This window comes from Sminthopsis crassicaudata, chromosome 2 (assembly GCF_048593235.1).
Source record: "Sminthopsis crassicaudata isolate SCR6 chromosome 2, ASM4859323v1, whole genome shotgun sequence".
Taxonomy (NCBI): domain Eukaryota; kingdom Metazoa; phylum Chordata; class Mammalia; order Dasyuromorphia; family Dasyuridae; genus Sminthopsis; species Sminthopsis crassicaudata.
This window is the reverse complement of record NC_133618.1, coordinates 27653357-27680122: the sequence shown is the minus strand read 5'-3', so window position 1 is coordinate 27680122 and position 26766 is coordinate 27653357. Positions and strand designations below refer to the sequence as shown.

Genomic DNA, 26766 nt, shown 5'->3' with positions numbered 1-26766 from the left:
GCTCTTCATTCAGACTCCTGAAACCTCCAAAGTTCATTAATTAAAGGAGTTCAGATTCCCTCCCCAAGAGCCTTTTCTGGTGAGAGAACAGCCAGCACAGTTTCTTCTCCTTGTATCAGCCCCCTTCACTCTTTCTCTCTTCAGCTGTTCAAGGGGCCTATAAAAAAAAGCTTCCAGAAATGATACATGAAATTCAGGTAATGATACAGAAGGCAGATAAATGCAGCCCTGGCTGACAGGATAATTGATGCTGACATCTTTCCACCAGTGCTGTGTGCACAAGGAGCCTTAGCCTCCTTTCTGTGAGCCCGGGGGAGACCCTCACAGGGCTGGGAAGCGGGCAGTCCAGATTAGCCAGGAGCTTCGGACCTTCTGAGGTGCCAGAGGACTCGTCACCAACCGGCCCAGTTGGGCTCTGCAGCTGTTTGAACTGCCTCAGTGGGGAGGGGAAGGCGACCTTGCCCAGAGGAAATGTTCACAGGCAGCACTGACTTGTAGGGATCCCCCTGGTTCTGGGAAGAAAAGTCATAACTGGCACTGAATGCTGGGGTTTGCCAAGCTGGGGTGGGGTGGGGTGGGCAGCTGTGTGCATGGGTATTGTGTGCATGCATCTGTGTGTAGGTGGGATGCATGTGCACATAGGAGGCCTGAGTTCTGTGGGTTTTGTCTGCTCTGCTCTCTGCCTCGGGGTACATTTCTCACTACACTTAGCTCCTTGGGTGTCTCTGGGATTTGCCTGGTCTATGAGGCCTTTGCCCTCACCTTCCCTGCCTAGTTGTCCCTCCTTTTCTTCCCTGTCTTCCCCAGGGCTTTGTGCTTGCTCCCACCAAAAATGTGAGGCGTCTGATGGGATCACGAACCCCTGGGGTGGCCGGCACTTCAGAGACTTCTCTGAATAGTTCGGGGCCCTCTCCTTGCTCCCAAAGCCTAGAACTTCAGGGCCCTGCTAAGCCCTGTATCACCCCATCACGAGCTGGCTAACCCTCTAGGGAGCTGAGTAACTTGTCCATATGTGAGCTGGCAGTGGTCTGTGATGTCTGTAAAGCCAACCATTTTACCTGCTTTAATCTGCAAAGGGAGAACATCATCTCAAGCACTTCCTTATCTCAGAAGATGAGGGAGCAAACGATTTTCTCTTGGGAAGCTTGGGGGTCTCTGGAGTACTACTGGGGAGGACAGAATTTTCACAGAAACTGGCTCTTCTTGAAATGTTAAATAAATCTTTGAAATGTGAAATCAGTGCAGCTAGAGGCACCGCTCCATGCTGAAGGATTCTTCCAAATAGTTTAGAAATTACTTCCTTTCCAAGCCATTTTTCCTTCTCCCTCCAAAAATCACTCTTTATATTGTGGCACTGCCATTTGGTGTCTGCTCTAGTTTTCAAAGAGAGATAAATGTATAGAATTATTTATTTCATTCCATTTTCTGCCCCAGCACAGTCTTCAACACAAGAAACTACCTCCCATCCCCAAGGTTACCCTTTGTTCGAGAAAACACACCGTTGGAAGATGCCGATTTCCTTTGGGCATCGTGAGAGGCAGATTTTCTACTTTTAAAAACTTGTTTCATTATCACTCATTTCAGATTCCTTAGCTGTCACCCCAGCTTCACCATTCTGAATAGTAATTTTCAAACCTGTCTTCCTTTTCTGCCCCCTTCCATCTGAGAGACATTAAGGTCAGAAGATTGATGATAGAATTTGAGTGTGTGTGAAAGGAAGCTGGCTTACGTCTTACACTGTACAGCCCATATGAAAATGGGGAATAATTAGTTGTCGTTGGCACATTAAAACAGTAACCAGTTCATGAGACAAACACCCCGGCCGATGGATTTCCCATAGATTAACTCTTCAGGTTGCCTGATCGGTGAACTGAATCACAAAAGGATTTCCTTATGTTGCCTCCTTTTTTTCAACATAATCCTTTTTTGGATGTCTTAGAAAAATGTAGCTTGAACTGGTCGATCCACATTTAGCACACTCTTGCTCATTCTTCTTATCCTTCGGCTTTCTTCAGACTCCCGTCTTCTTGCCCCATTGTTCGCCTGTCTTTATCTTTCCTGTCATTTTACCCAAATTTTTTGAAAAAAGTCGTCTAAGTTGGTCATTCATTCTGTAGCACCTAGTTATACCGGAGGAATGCAATTCATTTTTTTAGTTTCCTCTGGAGCATTAAAGCAATAGAAAGAATTATTTTTTAAAAACCCAGGGTCATGGTAGAATGCCTATTTCCGCAACACACCATCAATATGCTGACACAAAAGCCTCTTTGAAGCTTCTGAAGTTACCCAGCTTGAACTACTCAAATCTTAGAGCAGAGAGAGTTAATTTTGCATTTCCACATCCAGAATTATTTCAGATAAACATGTAGCAGACATTGGAATCCTTACTTAGATTAGCAAACGTAAGACATGAAGTCTCTGCTTGCAGAACTATTTTCTGGGCAATGTCTCTTTAGGAAGTTCCAGCATTGGCTACAGAAAACCCATGGGGAGGCCTCTGTGCCATTAGGAACGGTGAAGTCAGATTTTCCTTGCTGGGCCCTGCCAACCCTGAGACTCTCGCTCTCGGACGTGGTCAACAAGTAGCACCCACCGAGCTGACCCAGAGGAGAATTTCAGACATGTTGTTTTACCGGCTGTAACGCCTCAGATTCTCGAAGATAAGGCGGCCATTGTCTCCCCCGGCTCGTCACCAGGACCCCCAGACATTCGGTGGCAGGTGCTGCCAACCTGAGCAGCAGGGGCACATGACCTGCTCCTCCCCACCCAGGGCCGAGATGCCATCCCTGTCAGGAAAATGGAGACAGATGAGGCTGCTCTAACCTCGCCATACATCACTGTCAGCCCCGTTCTTGGCCCCCAGAGAAGGGGCAGCACAGGCCCCTGTGAGTGTTGGGTTGGCAGCTCCGCTGAGGGGCTGGAAAAGAATCGGGAAATGGATCCGGGCTCCGCAGTGACAGGATCAATTAATTTCCAGGTCACATGGGCCATTGGGAAGGTGACAAGGTCTCCTCAAGTCTGGCTACCCATCAGTCTTTGCCTGGGGTGGAGAGCTCTCGGTCTCCCCCCTTGTTTTAGGCTGGGGAATAGCTTCCTGTCTGAGAAAATGTCACCCTGAGTGCCAGGAGTTTCTCACCTACTATTCTGGCTCCCCATTGTAGGGAGGATGTGGTTGTTGATTTTTTTTACCTGACATTTAAAATTTGGCCCTTTTTTTTTTTCCTCTATATTTTTACATTTTAGTTATTTCCAAACATGGAACATGGAACACTTTCTTTATGTTTACTGCACTTTGAAACCATGTATATCTTGGCGCTACCAAGGACGAGCAAGAACCGAGACAGGTCATTTTTAAGAAACAGTTCCCAAAAGGAAATTGAAATTATTTCTGCCTCCACATCAGTTTACGCAGATTCCAAAGTTTACTAAATCCCATTCTCTTACAGGCCTGGGAGTGTAACATGGTAATTTTTCAATCTCCAAAGTCTTTTAACCATTTTTTTATTAGAAAAATTTAAAAGCAATAAAATTATATTTAAAATTTCATTAAACCCCACATTTTCATTGAGAACACTCTTGGGTACAGGCAGGAGGCAGTCCAGATGTGCTCAACAGCCTAATAATCAGGTGAGCCAGGGGCTCCATTATTATTCTTTTTGTGACTGTTGCTCACCCCATTCTTGTCCTTAGTCAATTGACTCCAAGCCTTCTGCCTCCATGCATGTCTTTCCTTCACTTGCATGGACTATTCTTTGCCACAGCCAGCATCAGCCTAATGGCCCTTTAATCTCCATAATATAATCCGATATAGTCCAGTCTTTCCCTCTTCACAAAAGATGCAATTTGGGGGGAATTTTAGGCCTCCTCTATTTTCTTTGACATTACCCCGCTTCTTTAAGATAATTGCCAGGAAACTGAATGTGGAGTATGAACCAGAAAGCTCCACCAAATGCTGCAAAATTTAAGACATTCTAATTGTTGGGAGTCGCTAGATTGCTTAGGCCGGGAAAATAGCTCCAGCTGCAGTCTAGTTAACCCCCTGCCTCCAAGTGGGAGCACACCTTAAAGGTCCCAGACGGTGGGATAGCAGCTCCACCTTTAAAATCTTTTTCTGTAATCTCCTTTCCTTATCTGATAAGGCATTAGCAGCTTCTAGAATAGGCTTGGTGTTTCATGGGAGTAATCCATCTGGATCTCTTCCTGCATTAGGACATTATATCTCTTCCCATTTCCCTCTTTATGCTTTTGGGGCCAAATTAGTTGTTTAAATTTATTGTTTCCATATCATCTTAGTGTTTCCAGCTTTCTGATTGTCATTAGTGTTTTAAAAATATGAGAGGATTAAGTGATCACCAAGACCTGAATTTGGGGAAGCCCCAATTTCCTGACAGATGTAAAGTTCAGAATTTGTAAGCCTGGCTTGTAATCTTGGCTCTTTGCGATTATCAGCTTATCTTATTTCTCCTCCCTATGTCTGAGCTCGCATATAGGGGAGGAGAACATTCTGGGTAAAAGAAGGAGTATCAGAATGAGAGTCAGGAGGCCAGTGATGTTGTCCTAGGATTGCTACAGACAAATCTCGCTTGGCTCAAGATCCGTCCGTACATGCAGGAAAGGTGTTCTGGGGAATTTGGCTTTTTTGTTTTAGCTGTATTACACAGAGGGGGAGGGCAGAGCGGTCCAGCTTTTATTTTGCTTCTGATTTCTCTCATAAGAAGCATGGTCTCGTCTTGGAATCGACAAAAGGAAGGAGCCTCCTAGGAGGCTGGAAGCCTGCCCTTGGTGAGGCCAGATCGCCTAGTGAAATGGTCCTCCGGGTCCTGAAAAAAGGGGTGCATTCGATGGCTGGGCCCCTGTCGGCCAGTCAGGAATTAAGCGCTTGTTGGAGTGTTTACTGTGACTCTCTAAGAGTTAGAGATGCAGAGAAAGACCATCAACCCTCCCTGGAAAGAGCTCCTCTGGCCCTGGCAGGGGCAGGAACTGCCTGGAAGGAGGGCACCGAAGAGAGGGAGCTGATGGTAGGAGGCTTGTGACTCCAGGAGGGGGGTCAGACTGGCCTGGAGTTTGTGGAGCGTGGGTCCAGGTGGGCACATGCAGAGCTTCTCGAACAGGGCTGCAAGATGAGCCCGCTAGCTCTGGGCCCCACCACTTGGTGCTTCCCCCTATTCTGTTGGACCTTTCTTTTAGTGACTTGGATAAAGACAGGAGGGGGAGGGGGAGGGGAGGAAAAGTCAGTCCTCTTCTCCCCACAGCTTTCTCTGATGCCCACCACTCACAGGATGGGACAAAACAGAGGAACGAGCGGATGTGGACCGCGGATCCCAGAAATCTCACTTTGTACGGAATGAAATGTAGGCGGAACTCCCAGAAAGTCTGCACTGGGGCTGAAGCAGCCTGATGGGGAAATGGCCTGGGCAGCACTCTGTCTGCATCTTCATGGATGATCCAGTAGGTGTGAAGTGGCAGGCAAGCCTCCAGAGAGTGTGGGAATGATCCGCGGCTTCTATGTGTGTAGCAAGGAACTAGGTGTGACTTCTTCTGACCATTGCATGTTATCTTTGTTCTGACTCTTTCCTGCAATGATTTATAAATGTCGTTTTCAGCATTTTTCATTTTCATCTCCTTTTATGGCTCAGTAATGGAGCATTGCTTCCACGTGCCAGTTAGCAGTTATTCCCCCGCCATCTACTCTGGCTCCTGTTCTTGTGGCTGTGGGAAGTCTGACCTGGACAGATGGGAGCTTTTGTCAGTGGGTCTTTGACCCCCTTGAGGACAAATGCCTACTGCTGTCTCCCTCCAGCAGAAGATGTGTTACCTGGCTCTCCTATTGGAATAAAAGGGCCTTGTCCTGGCCCGGAAGGGAGGAAAGGAGCTGCTCAATGAAATGCTAATTCTGGATTTAAACCTACTAGGTCCAGGGGCCTCCGGGCCTCTTCCCACAGGGAGGTTGCAGTCAAATGCAGCAGCTTGACCCAGATGAACCCAAGAGGAAAAGCTCGAAGGCCAAAGGGAACTTTGTTGTCTTTGCCCTCAAATGGCCTCAATTCTGTTCAGTACCCATTTACTAGGTGCCTTCTGTATGCAAAATATTGTGCTTGAGGCTTTGCAGAAATAAGAATGAGAATGCCCTCGGCTCCTCAGGGAGCCTCCATTCTGGGAGAATAGAGGTACACAGACAGAGAGAGAAGTGAGAGACAGGCAGCCACATGGTACATATCACCCCCTCAGTGCGCCTTACAGGGTGTTTATGTAGAAACGCACAAGGCTGCTTTGTGTGTCTATACCCCCACTGTGTGTTATATAGTATGGGCATATTTAAAGGCAAGATGCATAGATGTACTTTTACATACATTTATCCAGATGTATGCATGTGCAACCTATACATATCCATGCCTCCTAATGTTACTTTAATTAGACATTGGATAACCATTTGTTGGAAAAGATTCTCAATAAGATATGAAATAAGATAGAAAACATCAGAGATCCCTTAAATTCTCTGATGATTGATTCTTTTTTTAACATATCTTAGATTTATTTAGTAGGATATTGTATGGTATTATATTCATTTTGTACTATATTCAGTTATTGACATGCTACTTTTAAAGTTTTCTTTAACATTTATGTTCCCAAAATAAAAAGAGAAAAACATAAGCCTTATAGTAACAACTATAGTAAAACAAAACAAAGCCATATATTTGCCATGTGTGTGTCTCATTTTGCACTTTGAGACCCTCATCCCCCTGAAAGGAAGTGGAGGACATACTTTGTCATTGGTTTTCTGCAAGTATTTCTAGGTTTCTCTGAAATTGTCACCATTGCTATTTCTTAGAGTGATAGCCCATCCCATTACGTACCAGAATTCATTTGGCCATTCCCTGATTAATGGGGTTTTGGTTCTTTGCCACATCAAAACCTGCTGTAAATATTTCTGTTCATAGAGGCCTTTTCTTCTTTCTTTGTTCTTTTGAATATAGCCTAGTTAATTTGATTGGTGCAAAGTAAGACCTCAGAGGGTTTTTTTTTATGTGCATTTCTTCAATTATTAATGATTCAAAATAATTTATATATATATATAAAGAGAGAGAGAGAGAGTATATCAGATGACATGTGTGTGTGTGTATGTCATGTGATAATGTGGACTTTTTCCTTTGAAAACTACCTGTTCATTTCCTTGAACCACTTATCCAGTGGACAATAGCTGGCATTCTTACACACTTGAATCAAGTCTTTCTGTCTATCAGACTTTTATCAGAAAAAAAGCATTTTCTTCTTAATTTTAACTGCATTGGGTTTTTGGTGCAAAATAGTTCAATTTTATGTAGTTAAAATCATTCATTTTATCTTCTCCAATGCTATGGGTCCCTTATTTGTTCATGAACTGTTCCCTTGTACACAGTTGTGGAAGGTATTTCCTGCTTTCTTCCTCTAATTGGTTTATGATGTGACTTTCTGTAGCCAGGTCGTGGATCCACTATATGCTATATGATGTTAGTCTAGACCTCTTTTTGCCAGACTACTTTCCAGTTTTCCCAGCACCTTTTGGTAAATAGTGTCAGTCTTTATTGAGTGCTTTTATTTCTGCAGGTTACATACCTGATCTTCTCCATGGCCAACTTCCCTGGTTTTTAACCAGAACAAAGAGTTTTTCATTCTTACATTTTAATGAAGAAGACAATAAGTGCATTAATCAGCCAACCAGTAATCATTTATTGAGCACATACAATGTACCAGGCACTGTGCCAACCACTACTAATACAAAGAGGCAAAAGACAGCCCCTGCCCTCAAAGCGCTGCCAATACAATGGGAGAGATGAAGGTCAAGAAGTATATTTCTAGCAAACTCTGTACAAAATAAATAGGGACAAATTAACAGAGAGAAGTCACTGGAATTAAGAGGATTGGGGAAGGGTTCCTGTAGAAGGAGGGCTGTCTTTGGGATGTAAAGGAAGTCGGGCAGGTCAGTGGTCAGAGTCGAGAGGGAGAACACCAGAGAAAGTGAGCAGGGCGCAGAGGTGGAGGGACTTGTTCTTGGAACAGCCAGGTGGCCAGCATCACTGGATTGAGGAGTCTCTGAGCAGGAAGGTAACGGGACAGGTGGGAGGAGGCTGGTGATGGAGAGCTTTGAAGGCTAACCAGAGGACTTGGTCCTGGAGGTGATAAGGAGCTTCTACAGTTTGATGAGGAGGGGAGTGACATGGCAGGACTTGTGATTAGGAAAATCATTGTAGTGACTGATGAAGGAGGGACCGGAGTGGGGAGAGACTTGGGGGAGCCAGGAGCTTTTGTGGTGGTCCGGGCGTCAGGCGATGAGGGCCCGCACCCGGCTGGGGTCAGTGCCACAGGAGGCAACACAGAGGTGAAATTGGTAGGCCGTGGCCAAGCTCAGGGGGCACGGGGGAGGGAGGAATCCAAAAGGGAGGAAGAGGCTCTCAAGGAAGAGAAGAGGAGACCAGCGGCAGCCATGGCTGCAGAGAGGTCCAGGGTATGGCAGCTGGTGATACCTCCCTGTGTGGAGGAACAGATGGGTGATTTATTTAAAGCACTTAAAGTGGACAGGAGCATTATTATTTTTTCTGGGTCCTACCCACCCAGACTGGGAGCTCCCCAAAACAGGAACCAGTCGTCTCCTTCCTGTTTCCTTCCAGTCCCCCCTTCCAGGGGAATTGATCCCTTGAAATTTCTGTCTTTTCAGAGCTCTGGGGGAAAAAAAATCCAGTTTCTTACCTTCCAAACCAAGCCCTTCCTGTGGCTTGTGCTAATCACAGAAATGAGGTGCCGTGAGATCTGCCTTTGGCTGGGGAGGAGGGGAAGTTCTCCTCCGAGCTGTAGTTCTTTCCAGGTGGCAGCGGGGCTTGCCTGTCAGTCTTCCCCTTCTCCTTTTCCTGCTTCCTTTTGCCCTTTCCTTCTGACTCAATTTTTCTGTTTTAAAAGAAATCAGAGTAACTTTTTTATGTCATGAGAACTATCCTCTAGGAAAGAGAATGGGATCTGTTGTCCAAGTGTTGGGGCCAGATTCTGAGACTCGTGAAGGCGAGAGGCCTTCCCTGGGAGACAGGGCTGCCAGGCCCTCCGGCTCCCTCCACACCTGGATCTGGCCAGTCCTGTGTCCTAAATCCCCTTGCCCACTCTGCTGATCCGATCCTCTCTGCCAGCTGCTTCTCATTGGATAGAAACACGCTGGGAAGCAAGGCCCCAAGCAGGCCTTTTACATAGCCCTTGGTGGTATGAGGTTTCCCTTTCCCCTCTAAGGGGGGAATGGGGGTGGGATTTTCCCTCTAACCTCAGTAAGAGACAAGAGTCCTTTATAATCCTTGAAATATCCATTCATCTCCCATACCTCCTACCGACTCTTAAGGTATCTCTGCAAAAGCAGCGAGCTGTGCTGGAGGGAAGTTACTAATATGGCTTAGAAAGCAATTCTTTTTCATTTCCTTCCCTTCAAACAAACCTGGATTCTCTTCTGAGACTAACTAATCTCCCTCTTCCTCAGGAGGGTCTAGTAGTTAAAATGCCTCGCACTTCCGCCCGTGCTGACTGAAGTTTCTCAAGTCCATTTCTTGTCCCTACCTAAGGGCTACTCGGGTTTCAGTGACAGAGTTTCTGTTCAAGCCGTTCAAAAAAACCCAACTGCTTCAAGCTGAGCTCCTAATGGAATATTTATGTTCTCTAGAAAAATGGAATGTCTCCTCAGCTCCCGATCTCTGGAAAATCGGATCGCCAGCCTGTACCAGCAAGCGAGCTGGTCTTACTGATGTTGACCCAGCAGCTAATGTTTTAATTAAAGCCTGTGGTTTTAATTTTCTTATAATATTATGATGTTAGTTTTATGCATGGTTAATGATGATGTTTTGCTTTGCAAGTGCCCTGTTCTTATTTAAAACTTCCCAAGTCTTTAAAAATAAACTATTGAGCTCATCACTCTGAGCTCTGCTAAAATAGCCACACATTTTCCCAGAGAGAGGGGAAAAGCAAAAAAATCTTAAGAGACTTTTGCCTTTGTCCAGGCAGGTTGGGCAGAAATCCACGAGATGAGATGTGATTCTGTCAGGTCTCGTCAGAAGACATTTATAAACACCTTTTCCATGCCAGGCTCTGTGCGGAGTTCTGGGAATGCAAAAGCAGCCCCTGCCCTCCAGGAGTCCACAGTCTAACTCGCAGAGCTACGTGCGGACGATGATTTGCAGTCAAGCTATGGAGAGAATAACTTGGGGAGCACCAGAGGGCCCCTCGTATGCGGGCGCTTGGTGGGGCTTTAGTTGAGTCTTGAAGGAAGCCGGGAGGTGAGGGTTGGAAGGGAAGGACCTACTGTGTGCCAGGAACAGTAAGAGATCCAGAGGCAAGAGCGTGGTTGATGTGGGCTCTGAAGGAGCCCACAGGGTAATGAGGGAACAGATCTGGCCAGTGTAAAGGAGAAAGTGAGCTCTAGGGCTGGAGAAGGGTCTTTGGCTTTGCCTGCGCCTGGGTCCATTTTGGACCTTGCCCAACCATAGGACCCTAGACTGGCCTCCACTCCTGCATCTGGACGACAGGAGGCAGATTCAGTGGCCTCAAAAGCGCTTTTCTGCTTCAATCTGTGACTGAGGTCCATGACACAATGATGTTCTACAAAGTGGGACAGGCAAACCCAGGGAAATGCAAATGAACTCACCTGCACAGATGTCCATCCATCTGTCCATCCGTCCATCCACCCACCGTGGCAGCAGACAGGGAGACTTCAGGAAGCTCCAGCTAACTCCATCAAGAAGAGGTCATGTGATCTGACTTCTGCTGCAGTAACCCCTGAGCCCCCATGCAGATTGGCTCAAAGAGGGAAGACGTGTATATGTGTGTGTGTGTGTATACATACACGCACGTAAACTTCATTGAAACCTCCATCCAAATCTATCTAACCCAACTAGGAAATGGGAGGGCAAAAGATAAGAAAAAGGGGAGAGTGATAAAAGGGAAGACAAAAAAGAGGCAGACTTTAGGAGGAACAGGATAACGAGAGATAAAGGGAGACACATGGGATAAAGTGAGATGGGGGAAAATGCACAATTAATAATCATGATTGTGAATGAGATGAACTCATCCATAAAATGGAAACAGATAGAAGTACAACTTAGAAACTGGAATCCAACAATATGCTATTTTTTTATGACTACGTTTGGTACATGGTTAAAATAAAGGATTATTGAGAATCTGTGTACTTCTGCTGAAAAAAAAAATTTTTAAAGACATGATCTCAGATAAAGCCAAAACAGAAATAGACCTAATTAAAAGGAATAAGCAGGGAAACTACATTTTGTTTAAAAGTTAGCACAGAGAAGTAACATCAGTACTGAACATATATGCACCAAATGGCACAGCATCCAAATTCTTCAACAAAAGGTTAGATGAATTACAGGAGGAAATAGACAGTAAAACTATATTCATAGTGGACTTCAACTTTTTCCCTTCTCAAAACTCGATAAATCTAACTATAAAATGTATGAGAGAGAAGTCAAGGAGATGAATAGAATTTTAGAGGAGTTAGATATGATAGACCTCTGGAGAAAACCGAATGGGAATAGAAAGGAGTATACCTTATCCTCAGCTATACATGGCAGCTTCACACAGTCGAACATATATTAGGTCATAAAACCCTCACAGCCAAATGTAGAAATACAGAAATGTTAATGTGCTGTTTTTAGACATAATGCAATAAAAATTGCATTAAATAAAAGGTTGTGGAAATATCAATTAAAAGTTATAATAATAAAATAGATAAATTAATGGTTAATGCAATTTTTCTTTTTTTTTTAAAAAAGAAGAAAACCAGATTATTATAATCAAAAATGAAAAGAGTGAAGGGCACCATCAATGAAGACGAAATTAAAGCAATTACTGGGAGTTATTTTGCCTAATTATATGCCAGTAAAACACAATGACAAAACTGACAATCATTGTCAGATAAGTGAAATAAATATTTACCAAAATATTCACTGCCTAGATTAACAGAAGAAGAAATAGAATATTTAAATAATCATATTTTCAGAAAAAGAAATTGACCAAGCCATCAGTGAACTCCCCAAGAAAAAACTGTGAACTAGATGGTTTTAAAAGTGAATTCTACCAAACTTTTAAGGAACAATGTGTAAAGAATGTAAACACCTTGAAGATGGGAATTACTTGGTTTTATTTTTATATCCTGGCACATAGCACAGGCTTACTATAACTGGTGTTGTTATTCCTCTGTTCAGTAGTTCAATAGACCTTTTCGGAAAAGCCTTGGACAAAATATAATATGCATTTATATTAAAAAGCAGAGGAATCAATAGAGGTGTTTAAAAAAAATAATGATAAGTTGTATTAATCTAAAACTCAAAGCAAGTATTATCTGTAAAGAAAATCAAGTTGGTGTCTTCCCAGTTAAGATTGGGATGGAAGGATATTCGTTATCAGCACAGTTATTCAATATTATACCAGAAATACTAGCTTTAGCAATAAGACAAGAAAAAAAATGGAAGAAAAATGGGCAATAATGAAATAAAACTATCTCTCTTGTAGGATCATATGATAAATATACTTAGAGAATCAACTAAAATCTAGTTGAAATAATTAAAATCTTCAGCAAAGTTGCAAGATATAAAAATTCTCATAAATTGGTATTTCTATATACTATTAACGAAACCCAGCAAAAAAGATGTAAAGAGACATTCTACTTAAAATAACTAGACAATTTAAAATACTTGGAAGTCTGCCTCCCAAGATAAACCTAGGGATTATATGAATACATTTACAAAACACTTTTTATATAAATAAAAACAGATCTATACAATTGAAATAACAATTTCTTATGGCTAGGCTATTCCAATGTAATAAAAATGACAGTTCTAAGTTAATTTACTTATTCATCCAAAGTACCAAAGGATTATTTTATAAAGCTAGAAAAAATGGTAACAAAATTCATCTGGACTGACAAAAGGTCAAAAATATCAAGAAAACTGATGGAAAAAAATCTTAAGGGAAGGTGGCCTAACAGATTTCAAACTAATAAAGTGATAGTCATCAAAATATTCTAGTACTGGCTAAGAAATTTGAGTGTGGATTAGAGGAATACATTATATACACGATGGACAGTCGAAAATGACCATAGTAACCTAGTGTTTGATAAGTATGAAGATATAATCTTTTTTTGGGAGGTGAGATCTCACAGACAAAAATTGCTGTTAAAATGGGAAAGCATTTTGACAGAAATTAGGTATAGATTAACATCTCACTATATACCAAGCTTGTTTTTGTGTTTTCTTTTGCAATATAGCTAATGTAGAAATATCTTTGACATAACTTCACTTGCATAATCAAAATCATGGTGCTCGCTTCCTCAAGAAGAGAAGGATGGAAGGGAAGGAGAAAATTTGGAACTCAAAACATTTTTAAATGATTGTTTAAAATTTTTTTTACATATAATAATTGGGAAATATTTAGTGAAATAAATAAAAATAATCTTTAAAAAGGAACATCTTATACTAAACAATATTCTCTTATTCAGTTACAATTGTATTTTAGATACATTTAGAAATACTTTACAAAATGTTTCGTCATGTTCTTAGGGATGAGAGTTAAGTATATGGTTTAAATAACTTGTTAGATGGATTTGGAATATATTAAATGATCACACAGGATAATCATTAGCAAATATTGTAGTTATCTTAGAAGACGTTTGCTAATGAAGGGTGCCTTAGCTATGTACTATTTTACATTTTCACTGATAATTTGGATGAAGGGATAAATTCCATACGTGTCAAATTTTAAAATGATGAAAAACTATATAAAAGAACCAAAATGTTTAATTACAAAGTTAGAATTCAAAAAGGTCTCAACAGTCTAGACCATTTGTCCAAATGCAGTGAGTTGAGATTTAATATGAATAAACGTGAAATTACAGTATGGTCAACAAGGTGATACAGTGGATAGAATGCTGGGCCTGAATTCAGAAAGATTCAACTTCCTGAGTTCAAAAGCAGTCTCAGATACTTAGCAGCAGTGTGACCCTGAATACCTCAGTTTCCTCTTCTGTAAAAAGAGCTGAGGGAAGTTTTCCTGGCAAGAGGGGGATGGGGGGCCGGCACCTGGGTCCTTGAGGAAAGAACTTCAGGATCTGGACAAGAGGTCTGGGTGGAGAAGACCCTAAAGAAGGAGAGACAGCGAAGGGCACAGAGTGTTCTGGTTCTTCTGCATTCACCATTGCATTAGAGGAAGTGTTCTTGGAAATGGGGGCCAAGAAGATCCGGGCACCCAGAGGGAGCCAGCTCTCGAAACTACAAGGCAGAAGCAGTGGGAGAAGGGAGAGTAGAGAGGAAAGTGGGCCTTCCAGAAAGGGAAGGGATGCGGTAACTTTGGAGTGAGACGTCGAGGGTTTGGAGCAAAGCCTAATGGGGATGAGGAATTGGGCGGCGCTTGTGGGAAAATGGGGTACAGGGTTGTTGGGGAGGCTGAGAGCCAGGAGGGAAGGGCGTGTTTGTCAGCAAGAAGAGAAGTTAAACTTCCATTTTACCAGGACGATTGGGCTCCTGGCCTCTGGGCAGTTGGGGCTAGGTGAAGGCTTGGTATTGGGCCATCAGGCTGTGGCCTAGAGAAAGGACCCTTCCCCTTTTGCTCAGTAGAATGGTGTTTCCCCCCCTTCTGGCAAATCTGACTGGTGGCCTGGTTGGCTGGAAGAAGAATATAGGAGTGTTATGGAAAGACGTTCCCCCTTCCTCCCAGGGAAGCTGGAGACCAGGCAGGAGAACCTTCTGTCAAGTCTTTGTCCCCAGCACAATGTGGACAGGAAAGCAGATTCAGGCTGTGTGGGAGCAAAGGAAGAGGCTGTGGATCCGAGGTCTTCAAGGAGAGCCTCGGAGGTCTGGGGCCGCTGGGTCCCCCAGTGGCCCGGCTCACTCTCCAGTAAACGAGGCCTTCTGAGACGTGGGCTTCCTCAGGCCTTCCTGCCGTGTCCCTGTTTATAGCTGTTGCCGGTGGAATCCTTTTTCCTCCTGTTTGGCTCTTCATGAGCCTGTTTGGGATTTTCTTGCAAAGATGCTAGCATGGCCAACCATTTCCTCCTCTGGCTTTCTCTGTAGCTCCTCTTCACAATTAAAAAAGCTCATCTCTATTTAAAAGGTCCAGATCTCAGTGATCTGAGATCTCACAGAGGCCAAGACAAATTCACTAGTAACCTGTAAATCTTATTTAAATCATCTGCTAACTTTCTCCAGCTCATCTTCTGATGAGCCTTGCTCAAAAATTAGCTAGCAGCAGCGGGTGATGGCCCTGTGTTGTCGGCTCTCCTTCCTCTCTCTCATTTCTGGGCCAGGTAACCTGGCTGGGGGGACACGTTTTACCACGGAATCCCACCCTAGCTAGGGAGGAAAGGGTGACTGTACAATGCGTATGTCCCTCTTGTTCAGCATCTTGGCTAGGATTTTTCCCTTTCTCCTCCTGTGTTCATCCTCTCTTCCCCTGCTCTGGCCATTCTTCCCCTGACCAAGAAAGCTTGCACAGGGTCTCTGGGGCCCCATCAGTTCTGCGCCTTAATTAGCTTAAGGAGCCCCTGCGAAGTGATGCAAGGAGCCTGGGAGCTCCCTGGGGCCGTACCTCGTTGTCTGGTGCCCCAGGCCCTCCCCGGCTGCTCCAGGGAGCCCGATGCCAGGAAACCATTCAGCTGATACACCCCCCCCCCCACCTCTTATTTGTCTCAGTCTCATGAAGACGCATGTGACCTGACATGATCTTGGTGTGTAAACAAGCGCCCAGCAGATTGTCGGCCCTGGGCTCTCTACCAGCATTTCAGGCAGACCAACAGGTGAGCCTCGGCGGTGTTCTGGGTCAGCTCTAGGTCAGCCTCTTTGAGCCGACCTGGCTTCCTCCCATGCCAACACCGGGGTTCAGAACGTCCGTCCCTCCCACCAGTGGCAGTTAATGTTTAGCCTCACCAACCATGGGATGGACAGCCTTTTTATTTCAGTCTTTCTCTCTCTTAATGGAGATTTGGGGCAATTTCAATTCCAGAATTTGAGCCAACTTGTTGGAGCGTCTTAAGAAAGTGTTTTAGTCAATAAGGTTTAGCAGAATGATGTATAAACTTGCAAAAAGGAAGCTAGGGCTGCTCCCGTCACCCTGGGAGGTGTAGGAGTTGTGACTGTACGCCAGCGAGTGCCCAGCTGTCTGCCAATTGTTATGAGGAAAGGGCTTTGTAAACATTCTCCTCATCCTCATGGCCAGGAATGTCTGAAACAGACTGTGAGATGTTGTGATCATTCAGTCAATAAGCATTTATTAAACACCTGATGTGTACCAATCAACGGCCAAGCTCAGAGGTTACAAAGCAGTCCCTACTCTTTGGGAGCTTGTGGTCCAATGGGAGGGACAGGAAACAGGGATATACATATGCATATACAGAAAAAAAAGAAGAATAAACACTTTGTTAAGTAAGAACTTTGGGGTAATTTAAGAAACAGGCACCCAAGGACTTGGGAGTTTAGCAGAATCTCCATCTGTGAAGTGGAGCTTGAGCAAAACCTTCTAGGAAGAGGGGGTGGGCTCTCTGGTATGGGGACTGCTGGACTCTGGCCTTGGTTCTCAGAGGACCCATGACACTGGGCCAGTGATACTGGGACATGAAAACCTGCTGGACTGGCATGAAGACACCAGTCCCAGCTGCCCTCCAGCTATTCGGATCCAGGGGCAAGATATTGTTCAGGATGTAGCGGGAGACCTTGGCCTTTAAGAAAAGATTTGTCTGAGACCAACGAGGGCTAGGCGAGAAATGAGGTGGAAAATGGCCTGTTTTATCAAGTCTGGAAGGTTTCTGACCAGGAGACACAAGTGCTCTACACTCCCTGGCTTGGGGAATAACCAGTGCAAAGGCATGGAGGTGGGAGATGGGGCACTGCCTGAAGGGCTAAGAACAGTGCACATTGGGGTTCTGGGCTGCTGGAGGGGACTGCCAGATGCAGGGACTCTGGAAAGACCACAGGGCTCAGCAGTGCTGGACAGAGTGGGAAGCCAGCTTTGGGTGCAGGTCCTTCCAGTCCTATAAACCTTGGGCTTCTTCTCTGTCAAATATGGATGCTCCATCCACTGACCAGCTCACAGGGACTTGTGAAGGGCAGTAGAAGAAAGTCCAGAAAGCTTGTCTGTAAAGGGGAGCAGGAGGAGGTTCTTGGGCTCCCTTAGAGAAGCAGCGTGAATCCAAGGAGAAGACCAATGGTTCTCCACAAAGTGCATTGTTAGTAACCATGAAAGAATATTTGGAGTAATGCAGATCAGCCGTCTCGGAGGTCCCTTCATTCTCAGGAAAGTGGCCCAAATGATAGCCATTGGGAAGGGTCTGCAGAGGAAGGCTCCAGTACAGACCCGCTTGGGCTCTGTCTCGTTGTCCCCAGAGTTTGGGACTCTGGTCAGAACCAAACGAATGAAATAGCCTCTGCCTTTGGTCTGGAGATCCTTCAGTGGCCACAACAGCTTCTTTTTGTCAGTACTTTCTGTTGTGGCAGAGGGTAGGAGAAGCAGCAGCAGTATGCAGGGGAGGCAAGTACAACAACGGTGATGTAGGAAGAGCAATGACAACGGAATGGAAATCTCCAACGAGAGACTCGGGGACCAAGCGGGACTCCAAAGAAAAGTCAGGAGAAAGCCCTCCTCCATCTTTACAGACACGGGGATGGGGGTGCTCAAGGGGCTGTGGGTGCGGAACACAGCAGCTGTCACACTTTTTCAGTGCTTTGGCTAGTGTGATGGAGCTGCTTTTATTTTTCCTCTTTCTTATCTAAGGGTTGGCTCTCCGAAAGGGAGAAAAAGAGACGTGTCCTATGGGGAAAATGAAATAAAAGTGTGTTTGTGAAACCTCTTTGAGCCGACCTGGCTTCCTCCCACGCCAACACCGGGGTTCAGAACGTCCGTCCCTCCCACCAGTGGCAGTTAATGTCTAGCCTCACCAACCGTGGGATGGACAGCCTTTTATTTCAGTCTTTCTCTCTCTTAATGGAGATTTGGGGCAATTTCAATTCCAGAATTTGAGCCAACTTGTTGGAGCGTCTTAAGAAAGTGTTTTAGTCAATAAGGTTTAGCAGAATGATGTATAAACTTGCAAAAAGGAAGCTAGTGCTGCTCCCGTCACCCTGGGAGGGGAAGATGAACATGTGCCAAAGCCCTGCCACTTAGCTTCCCACGCTGCACTCAAGTGTTTACAACTATTAGGAGCCGATGAAGAAAAGGGAAAGTTGTTTCAAGTGTCTGCAGTAATTACATGTCATGGGTGTCACACTCCCACGTACCCATTCCCACCTGGATACCTCTCTCGTGCGGGCTGCGCTGATGCGTCAGGAGCGTCACGGAGCTGTCGGGGGGAAACTTGGGAGAAAGAGCCCAGTGCATTCTGCCCTTCAGGATGCCTAGCTCCGGCTTTACCTTCTCCAGAGAGGAACCTAAAGGACTTCCCAGCAGGAGGGCTCGGCTCATCCCCTTGGCTGAGCTCTCCTGGTGCCATTCCCACTTCAGGGAATAATAGTGATGGCGGCCACAACAATGGTGACAGCCTGGGTGATGGTGGCTGAGTCACAGGGATTTGTTTTTAGAAAAGGTGTTTATGAGAGCACCACTAGTAGTCAGAGCTCGCTTCTCTGTGAGGAGTCTGGGTTTGGTACCAGTGCAAGTTCTGTAAGGATGTGGTGGCAGAAACCACAGCAAGTCGTGGGCTGCAGGAACAGAGTCTTGGAGAGCACCTGGCCGGAGAGGATCAACTGGGGCTCTAAAGGGTGGTCCCGGCCTGACCCTGACCCCCAAACCACCCCAATCCCTTCCCAAATTTCTCCTGCTCCCCACACTCCCACACTCCCACACTTGCACTAGGAATACTGGTCAAGCCAGTGCCACGGAGAAAGCTTGTCTGTGACTGCCCAGCGGCCCTATTCTCCACTCCTGCGCCTTTGCCTATCCTCCCTACTATTGTTTTCTCTCTGCCTATTAAATTGGAAGCTTCCTGAGAACAAGGACTGTCTCAGATTCACATCCTCCTGGCTTAGCAAAGTGCTTTTTCATTTACTAAGTTACATGTTACGGATTGATTTTCATCACGTCATGTTCTCCAAAAGGCGACTCTTCACACTACAAATACAGACCTCACCTTGTCCTGGAGAGGTCAGCGGTAATGCTCTGGACTGGAGCAAAAGCCAAGACGCAGCTGTCACTTACAATCATCCAAGTGGATCATTGACCTCTAACAGTCTATGAACGACATTTTAAATAGATGTCACCGTCTCCAACACTTATTCTCTTCCTGCTCCATAGAATGAAAAGGTCTCAAAATACAGACACCCAGCAGAAGAGATGGAAGCAAGTCCATCTCCCTCCTGCCCTCCTCTTCTGCCGCTGGCTTTGTGCTGAGGATGCTTTCATTGAGCTACAGCAGATGAGCTTATGTCTTCGTGCTGTTATTCAGAATCTTTTAACAAGATAGTTTATCTGTGGGTCCATAGAATATTAATGTAAAAAACCAATCACAAGATAGTGGCTCATCCCAGGATCATTTCTGTCTGAACACCATCAAAAAGATGAGGAAAATGGGATGATGATCCTAGTGCACAGGAATAATATTCAATGGTGAATTGTATTCTTTCCATATGAAGAAGGCACCCACCACTAGCCATCAGGAGGACACGCACTTAGAATTGTTTCTGCAGGAGCTCTGGTGCCCCTGGAGCCCGGGAGCACTATCTGGCCCACAGGAATACTCAGCTGTGAGCTTGTGCTTCTTGGCAAGACTGGCATAAAATGCAGACTTTGCCCCTTTGCCCCTTTCTGTTTTTCTCAGTCTTTTGTCCCTAAGACATGGATGTGCCTCAAGGTAGATGCTTGTTGTATACAGCTGTTTAGATATAGAAGAGTGGGGTTTTGACTCTGGGTCATCCAGAAATGCATCGTTCTTGGGTTAGATCCACCTTCGGCCTTATAAAGCCGCTCCTTTTTTGGCCTGACCGCAAGGCCCAGCCGAGGGCCCTTTGCCGCCAGCCATGCTCGGATTGCCTCTTTTTGCTGGGGATTGTCGCTCTGGGACAGACGGGAGGTGGCTTTCTCTGGCTTGCTGCTAGTCTGGGAGTTGAGCGGGAACTGAGGGCTGAGGTCATCACAGGGTTTTGCTTATTTGAAGAAATCAAACTGAAACCTGATTCAGGGGATTAAAGTCGGAGGAGAAGAGCTTTGTTCTTTAAAAAGAACAATCTCATTTCCTGATTTGTAATCCCTTAAAGCCCTGCTAAGTTTGCTTTTGGAAATAAACCAGGGTTCCTAGTGGGATTACAGAAGAGACATACAAATGAGGGCTGCTCCCAGGGCCTGCCAGCCCCCTTTGAGGTCTGCCCCGTCTGGTGACATTTCATTCGGAGCTCCTGGTCCTCAGACTCGCCATGGCTGATCCCCTCCTTATGTCCCCTTCGAACAGGTTGGATTCTGAGGCCGTTTGTCAGATAACTCTTGTTTGATGGAACTCATCCCTGGCTTCTCGATGCCTTTGGGGACAAGCGTGGTTTATCTGGTGCTGTTACTAAATAGGGGCCTGTTAGTGGCTCATCCCCACTGTTTGTGCCAGGGCCCCTCTCCTGATTCTGTTGCTTAGCCCGACAGGAGAAGCCCCACCAGCTAGGGTTAGGGAGCTCTCCCACAGAGGCCCTGGCCTGTGACTGTCTCCAGTGCCCTGGCCCCTGAGAGGAGTGTGGGTGGGTGGGCACAGCATGGGAGCCCAGATAGAATGCTGTACCCAGACTCAGAAAGGCCTAGATGCAGATCCTACATCTCCCTTTTCTCATCTGCCCCTGGCTGGGATCCGTAGGCACATGGAGGTTGTGCTAAAACCCTTGGCCAACACTTGACTTGTAGCCTCTTTCCTGCTGAGACATTAGGAAAGCACTACTCGAAGATGCCCTAGTATTTGGGGGGCTGAAACCACCAAACCAATGGAAGGACGCACTTTCTAGTGGTTAGATTTGTCTGGAATGGCAGAAGGGAGCTCAATGGGGAGAGACACTGGTTAGGAATTCTTCCTCTATCAGGCAGAGGCTGAACAGATGCCAGCCAGGCGGTCCTTAATCATGACCTGCCCTATGCCAAACCCTGTGTGTCTGCATAAATCTCTGCAAGGCGGGTCTAAGTCAACTCAGCAAGCATTGATCGAGTGCCTACTTGTGTCAGTAACCTTTATTAAATGCCTGCAGTAATATGCCAAGCTTTGAGCTAAGTGTTAGGCATATAAGAAAGGGGAAAGTCAGTCCATTCCCTCTAGTCTTCTGACAGCCAGTCCAGCCCTCTTGACCAGCGCGGTCCTGCCTCTCGCCTCAGGCTTGATGCCGCTTCCCCTGACCCTCATGGGAGCTCCTTCTGGGCCCTGACTTCCTGATGGGTGCTCTTGCTCCCCAGCCAGTCTCCATCGGACTGCTTCGTGTTCTCCTGCCTTTTGCTTCCCGATGAACCCAGTGTTGGAGAAAGGATTTTGGAAACCTCAGTCTTGATATTTCTTGATATCTCCAACCCCTAGCACAGTGCTCAATAGTAGAGGTTTGATTAATTTTTAATTATATGAATCAGTGAATGAGTTAAGCATTTATCTTAGGCCCTGTACAAGACAGAAAAATAAAATCATTTAGGCTACTTGTCTTAGGAGACTTTACATGAAAAGAAGCAGAAAATGGAGGGAAGGGGATGAAAGAAAATAAGAGTCAGGAACTCATCCTACAAGGAGAAAAGTCATAGCCAGTTTGGTCATCCCCTTGTGTAAACCTGATGCATGGAAGGGAGAGAGAGAGAGAGAGAACATGTCGGGAGAGTTGATATGGGACATGACAGATGGAGAGTTTGAGCCCACATTTACACTGTCATCTTAAGAATGGTATTGACAGGATGGGATGCCCTCAGAGCAGAGAGACCAAAAATACATGCGCATTCCTTAAAGTAATTGGCAATATTTAGTCGGGAAAACACTAAAGGCTGTCATGTGGAAGGGGAATTTGATTCATTTTCTTAGGCCCCAAATGGCATAATTTAGGAGTAAATGGGTAGAAGTTGTAGAGAGACAAATGTCCACTTCACATTAGGGAGAAATTCTTCTTAGCAAGAAGTAGACGTTCAAGAGTAGAATCCGTTACCTCAGAAATTAGCAAACCTTCTAGTTATGAAGAGACCTTAGCAACAAGGCCAGATGGCCATCTTGCTGGGGTGGGGTTGCTGTAGGGATACGTTTAACTCAGATTTAAGTCTTTCTGGATCATCTTTGAGATTTCTCCTCCAAGTTCTGGGATTCTACTTTAAAATCACATCTCCTGAGTGATTGCTGTTCAATGGTAGCTTAGGTGACAAAGGAGAAAGTCAGAATGGAAGACTACATTCAGCAAGCGTGGAGAGCCTGAAGTAGCTTCATAGATTGGCAGATTTTGAGCCAGCAGGGCTCTCAGAAGTTCCCCCTTCTAACCCCCTCCTATTGAAATGATGAACAAACAAGACAGTGCAGCTCAAGCAATTCAACCCACGTGGAGCCGCTGCTGAGCACGTGGAAGTCCTCCTCACGAAGAATATCATCTTCAGGCTCTCAGGGGATTTTATGTGCCCTTCTCCTGACAAGGATTTCAGCTCTTACTTTTCCAAGAACGTACCAGCCCACCATGGAAGTGTTCTTCCGCTCCAGAACGTTGGCAGCTAGATGAGAGGGCCCAGCCATCCACAAAACAAGAAAATTGTGAAATGTCCCCCGGGACTTCTGCTGGGGCAGTCATAGGGATCCAGGGACATCATGGAAGTAAATGGTGGGTTGAGTATGCTGAGAATCGCACAGTTTTAGATGATCTAGAAAACGGAGCGAATTATTTGTACTCAGAATCACGACTGGTCCAGTGATGTGCTTTTGGAGGAATTAAATCCGTGCAACCTCGGCAGTCTCGCTTCAAAGTAAGTGAGAAACAGTAGTGTCCAAAAGACGTGACCAGAAAGGGATGTGGGCAAATCCTGATCAAGCGGAAAGATCACTATTATATTGGTAGAGAGGCTTTGTGCCACTCAGGGTCCCATGTAGTCTTTAGAGATCAAGAGGAGAGCAGCTGCTACTTTGGACAGACTCTTATGGAAAATACAGGAGGGAAAGTAATGCAGGATGAGAAATCAACTTCAGAGCGAGTGTTCACCTTAATGAGATCCTGAACCCGTTGCCATCCCTGGATGTGAAGGGTCGTCATGAAGGCCTTGGGTCATTTCCAAGCTTCGACAATTTGAAGGGTCATAGAACTAGTGTCTGTAAGTGGTGCTGCAGGTCCTGGACTCGAATAGTGTCTTCCTGAGGGGAGGTCACTTTCTTATCTGTAATAGTGACTTTTCTTGGATTGAAGATATTCTAACTATTGTGTAACTTTACACATTTAACTATTAAATGGCACTCTTTTTAAGTGGTTTCTATTCTGAATGAAAGAAATATAAAAATGCATATGGGCTTTATAAAGACTGTGTGTGTGTGTACATGTGTATGTATGTATATATATATAAATATACATATGTGTGTGTGTGTGTGTATATATATATATACTTACACATACACACATACATAAAATTAAGGAGCCCTTAGATCAAAAGCATTTTTACTTTATAGAGCAGATATTATTGTCATTGACTTTAATAACTGCTTTGAATGTTTGTGTATATGCAGCCACCAACATATATGAAAATACTTCATTGGATCTTGTTCATTTAATTGTAAGTAAAACCCTTGATAGGAAGTCCCTCCAAATTGACTCTGAAATTCAGATGTAAACCAGAGCTTTAGTTGAGCAAAAACTTTCTCCTGTCACATCTTTCATTAAAATTTTTTTAAAGACAAGTAGGGAATCAGTGATAAAATCATTTACATCTCTGCTTCCCAGCATGCAGTGAAGCTAGAGCTGCCATTTTGCCTCTTGTTTGCTTCTGTTCATGGACCCAAGCAAGACCTTTTGATTTCATATGTAACAGAACTTGGGGCAATAAAACTTGACATTCTTCACCGAGACTTGTATATATCCCCACAGCCCCACGTAGTTATCTCCTTGTTAACGACTTTGAAGCTAGAGCCATAAACCGAGCGGGTACCCAAGGCGCTCCCGTAAATGGCATCTGGGCTTACGTGGTCTCGTTGAACTGAAACTAATTTGTATTGGAAGGAAGAGAGAAGTTCAGGAAGGGGCTCGGATGTAGACGTCTGAGGTCGGGGTACAGAAAGTGTGAATTTTGCAAATGTTCTCTGGGTATTCGGGATCTTCAGGTGGTCCCGGGGGCAGAACCGGGCCAGTTGTGGCTGCCCATGTGCACACGCTAGCAGTAACACACCCGTGAGGTAACACAAATAATCAGCCAGGGCATAGTTAATGATATGGTAGGGAATATTTTTTGATAAATGCTTGGGGAATGAAGTGACAGGCGTGAAATTAGAAAATTCCTTGAGCGACCTAAAATATAAATAGCTTTCGGAACTGAAAAGAGTTTCACAGCTGAAGATTTGATTGTGTTGAGAGGAAAAACTTCTTTTTCTTCTCCCCCTCCCTTCTCCTTTGCAAGTTGTTTGTCCATTCACAAAACAAATACTCTGAGGCCCGGCGCGGCTCATGGGAATAACTCTCAGGTCGAATTAGTACAGTTTCCTTGCTGTCAGGACGCTGGAATTAATGGTGTTTTGATGACACGAATTTTGAAGGGCGAACAAAGCCGCTGAAGGGCGAGAGACATGGCTCCTTAGAAGCGCTGGCCTCCTCTCCCCCAGCCTCTCTTGTCTCCCCCGTCATCCGTCTGCCAATCTCCCTGTCCATGGTTAGTTAAAGGCGCTTTTCATGCTCTTTTCTTTCCCACAGAGTTTGCCAGATCCGGCCCGGTGCCTGGGTTCCAGGAGGACACGCTGCAGTTGGCCTTCATCGACTTGAGACAAGTAGGTCTTTGTGTTTTTGTTTTTTGTTTTTCTTTTAAGATGTGTGACTGAAGACCATCAGGTCTTAAGGAAAAGAGGAGGGGAAGGGGGGATTGGCGTTGGCGATTCCCTCTGGAGGGGGAGGCCCCCCCTTTCATTTCGCTATCGGGGGTCCCTGGCTCGGCGGAGGGGGAGTAGAGACCCCGAGGGGCGAGGGGCCCGAGTGCGGGCCCCATTGTGCCAGAGTCGGCCTGGGCAGACCCAGCCGGGAGATAAGGCCCCGGCCCCACCAGCCGACATGGAGCAGGTGCTGCTCCCGGCGGAGGCAGTGATGCAGAGACCGCCTGTTAGAGGCGCTTTGTTCGCAGATAATGCTGGCGGAGGCGTGGGGGTTCGGGGGCGGCCCCCTGCCCCCTCACAGCGCCCCGCTCTTTGGCATTCTCAGCCACAAGGGCAGAGGCTTGGGGTAGGAAGGTGAGGCGGCAGGGCCCGTCTGGCAGGGCTGTCCGTGGAGCGGGTCCGTGCCCGCCGCTGAGGCTTGGCAGCCTGATCTAGGGGAAAGGGCGCCGCTGGGGAACGGCTCATTCTGCCTGAGAGGGGCAGGCCCGGGGCCTGGGTGATGCGGGGGTGGGCAGCAAGGGGCAGGGGGGGGGAACTGGGCTCTGTCATCTCCCAGCTCTGAAGATGGATGGGGTCGGAGAGAAGGGTGAATGAAGTAAGAGTCAATGACTGATGTTTCTCTCCTTATTAAAACAATCATTTTTTTGTCTGTTAAAAAAAGGGGGCTGGCTTTGTTTGGGCTGCCATGATGATGCAGTACCTCTTGTTTTCAAGGCCGACATAGTGTGCATTCTGAAAACTTGGGGATGGCCACAGATTTCTTAAAGCTGTAGGACCCCTCGTGTCAATGATTCCCCCGCCACTGGGACTCGATTCATGCCAGAACAGCTTTGAACCCGTAATGGATGGCCTGAGCCACCCTCATCCTCACGGATGGGCGCCGTCATCTGTCATCTCATGACATTGTGGAAAGCGCCGTTGGGCGGGAAGCACCCACCCGGGCTTGAGAATTCAGGCCGCGTCCCAGAGACGTGGGTCAACTTCCTGGCGGTTGGGGGCCCGATGAGGGGCCACCCCAAGGAGGGGCTCTCTGACACATAGGCCTGTCACAGATGAGGCAGAGCTTCCTCCCTGTGTGTTTGGGGGTTGTAACATGGGCAGGTATGAGGTTTTTCTTGGGTTTTCTGAAGTGGAGTGAGTTTGGGGGTTTTTCTCCTTTGTTTTATCACTTAAACTTCCAAGACAACTCAAGTTTTGTCTGATGTTCTTAGGAAAGACACGTCCCCAGAGGTCTTCCTCTCCTACTCTGGGCTCCTGAAGGAAGCGTGGGCACTCTGAATTGGTCCTTGGTTCCCCCCCAAAAAGCAGTGTTAAATGTGCATGAAATGTTGACCCTGGAAGTAAACTGGCGAGGACCCAAGCCAGGTGGGCCGCCAGGACCCATCTCCTGCACCAGCCTGGAGGCTCGCTGAAATCCTCGTGTTCTGTTGTCTTTATTCCTACTCTTTCTGCTTTTCTTTTTGGTTGTGATTTTGGCGGGAGGAGAAAACAAGGTTCTAGTCATTTGGGTGACTGAGTAATGGTCTATTTGAATTTGGCCTTTTTCCTTTGAAATCTCTTCTTGTGTCACTGTGGAAGTGACTCAGAGGGCTCGTCCTTCTGGCCTGTTGCCTTAAGGAGAGAGACCACCCCCCGAACGACAGATGTCTCACTATACCAAATCATTCTAGAGTGTTTTCAAAATACTGATTTTCTCTTCAAAGTGCCTCTATCTCCTGGACTCCAGAAGCTGAAGCAGA

General features: G+C 45.8%; 1 protein-coding gene across 1 annotated transcript in view; it reads left to right on the top strand.

Annotated features, from left to right (window-relative positions):
• The window catches only part of EXOC6B (exocyst complex component 6B), a 509545-nt gene that overhangs the window by 371444 nt on the left and 111335 nt on the right, over positions 1-26766 (top strand). The window contains exon 20 of the mRNA XM_074285536.1: positions 24855-24928. Coding sequence (XP_074141637.1) covers positions 24855-24928 — 74 coding nt within the window. The remainder of the gene's footprint in view (positions 1-24854; positions 24929-26766) is intronic.